The sequence below is a fragment of the Rutidosis leptorrhynchoides genome, chromosome 9 (assembly GCF_046630445.1).
Source record: "Rutidosis leptorrhynchoides isolate AG116_Rl617_1_P2 chromosome 9, CSIRO_AGI_Rlap_v1, whole genome shotgun sequence".
Classification (NCBI taxonomy): domain Eukaryota; kingdom Viridiplantae; phylum Streptophyta; class Magnoliopsida; order Asterales; family Asteraceae; genus Rutidosis; species Rutidosis leptorrhynchoides.
Window position 1 is genome coordinate 146,756,451 of NC_092341.1, and position 2,064 is coordinate 146,758,514.

Genomic DNA, 2,064 nt, shown 5'->3' on the forward strand with positions numbered 1-2,064 from the left:
GAAGAAAATCCAAGCATCTGAAAGCATACAGTCACCCAGGAATAAAAAAGGCGTGCAAAGCTTAAATAGGAAGTTAGCGGCACTAACAAGGTTCCTGTCACGAGCTACCAACAGATCCCTCCCATTCTTCCACACATTAAATGGTTGCTTGAGCAAGAAAGACTTCGTCTGGATGGAAGAAACCGAGAAGGCATTCCAGGATGTAAAGGCATTCTTAAAAGAACTACCCACACTAATGGCACCAATACCGTGAGAAACCCTCACGGTATACCTTGCCGCCTCCTCTGAGGCAATCAGCTCGGTACTAATCACCAATAGAGGTAAAATTCAAATGCCAGTATACTTCATAAGTAAGGTGTTACAAAACGTGGAAGTAAATTACCCGGCCATGGAAAAGTTAAATTACGCCTTAGTGCACACGGCACGGCGGTTACGACGATATTTTCAAGCACATCCGATACAGGTTTTCACAGATCAACCAATCAAACACGTCCTAACTAGACCGGAAATTTCCGGAAGAATGGCAAAGTGGGCGATAGAACTTGGCGAACATGAAATCACCTTTCTCCCAAGGTACTCAGTCAAGGGCCAAGTCATAGCTGACTTCCTGGTAGAGCTCCATTCTGATATGGTCAAACAAGGTGAAACTACTGTCACAAGAAGGGACACGGACGAGTTCTGGGAATTATATACAGACGGAGCATCGAGCGAGGAGGGAGCTGGTACAGGTCTACTCCTCGTTTCCCAAAACAGAGAATAAATAACCTATGCTATCCGGCTAAAGTTCGACGCCTCAAACAATGAGGCTGAGTACGAAGCTCTAATAGCCGGATTACGCTTGGCAAAAAGCATTGATGTACAACAGCTCATGGCTTATGTCGACTCGCAACTGTTAACAAGCCAGCTAAACGGTAGCTTCGAAGCAAAAGATATATCGATGCAAAAATACCTAGACCTTATAAAAATGCTAACCAAAACCTTCACGACATTTGAAATAAAGCAGATAGCCCATAACTGTAACAAGAAAGCGGATGCTTTGAGCAAGCTTGCATATTTTCTTTACCATGACTTCACCAAAAAAGTTATGGTGGAAGCACTAGAAAGAAAGTCAACCGACGAGGATATCCTCATGGCAACAATCACAACAGAAGAAGAATGTTGGATGATACCCTTCATAAAATACCTTGCCGATGGTACCCTCCCGGAAGATAAGTTACAAGCCCGTCGGATACGAATGCGAGCACCAATGTATAACTTTAAAGATGGCATCCTGTATAGAAAATAATTCACAGAGCCTTATTTAAGATGCGTCGGTCCAACGCAAGCGAAAGAGATCATACAAGAAATGCACGAATGAGCCTGCTCGACACATTCCGGCTACAGAACAATAGTCCGGAGGACCAAAAGAATGGGTTATTTCTGGCCACACATGTACCGGGATACATACTATCTAATCGTAAACTGTGAGTCATGGCAAATACATGCTCCCTTCAACCGATCTACTCGTCGTAACATGGTCCCGATACATGCCGCCTAGTCGTTCTGCAAATGGGGAATCGACATTGTCGACCCATTCCCAATAGGTGTCGGAAATGTCAAGTTCATAGTCGTCGCAATTGATTACTTTACAAAGTGGATCGAAGCAAGACCACTAAGCATGATTACCAGAAGGAAAATCCTAACCTTCGTATGGGAAGAAATCATTTCGGCTTATCACGCGAGATAGTCAACGATAATGGCACACAATTTGCACACAATCCTTAGAGGGATTGGTGCGTAAACATGGATATACAGCAGTCGTTCACTTCCGTGGCATATCCACAGGCTAACGGACAAGTCGAAGTCACTAACAGGGACATCGTTGCCGGAATAAAGGCAAGACTATTTAAACACCGACAAGGCTGGGTGGACGAACTCCAACATGTACTATGGGCACACCAGACAACACCATAAGATAGTACGAACGAAACACCATTCAGTCTTGTATACGGCACTGAAGCAGTTATCCCGGCTGAAGTGCTTGTCCCAACCAACTGAATAACAACGTTCGATGAGCAACAAAAT

The 2,064-nt window shown here is 44.2% G+C and overlaps 1 protein-coding gene across 1 annotated transcript; it reads left to right on the forward strand.

Moving 5' to 3' along the window:
* Positions 1 to 388: 388 nt before the first annotated feature.
* Positions 389 to 1,285, forward strand: LOC139868417 (uncharacterized). The gene is made up of 2 exons (XM_071856751.1): positions 389 to 739; positions 785 to 1,285. Exons 1-2 carry the CDS (start codon positions 389 to 391, stop codon positions 1,283 to 1,285), a joined length of 852 nt encoding a protein of 283 aa, XP_071712852.1.
* Positions 1,286 to 2,064: the final 779 nt, after the last annotated feature.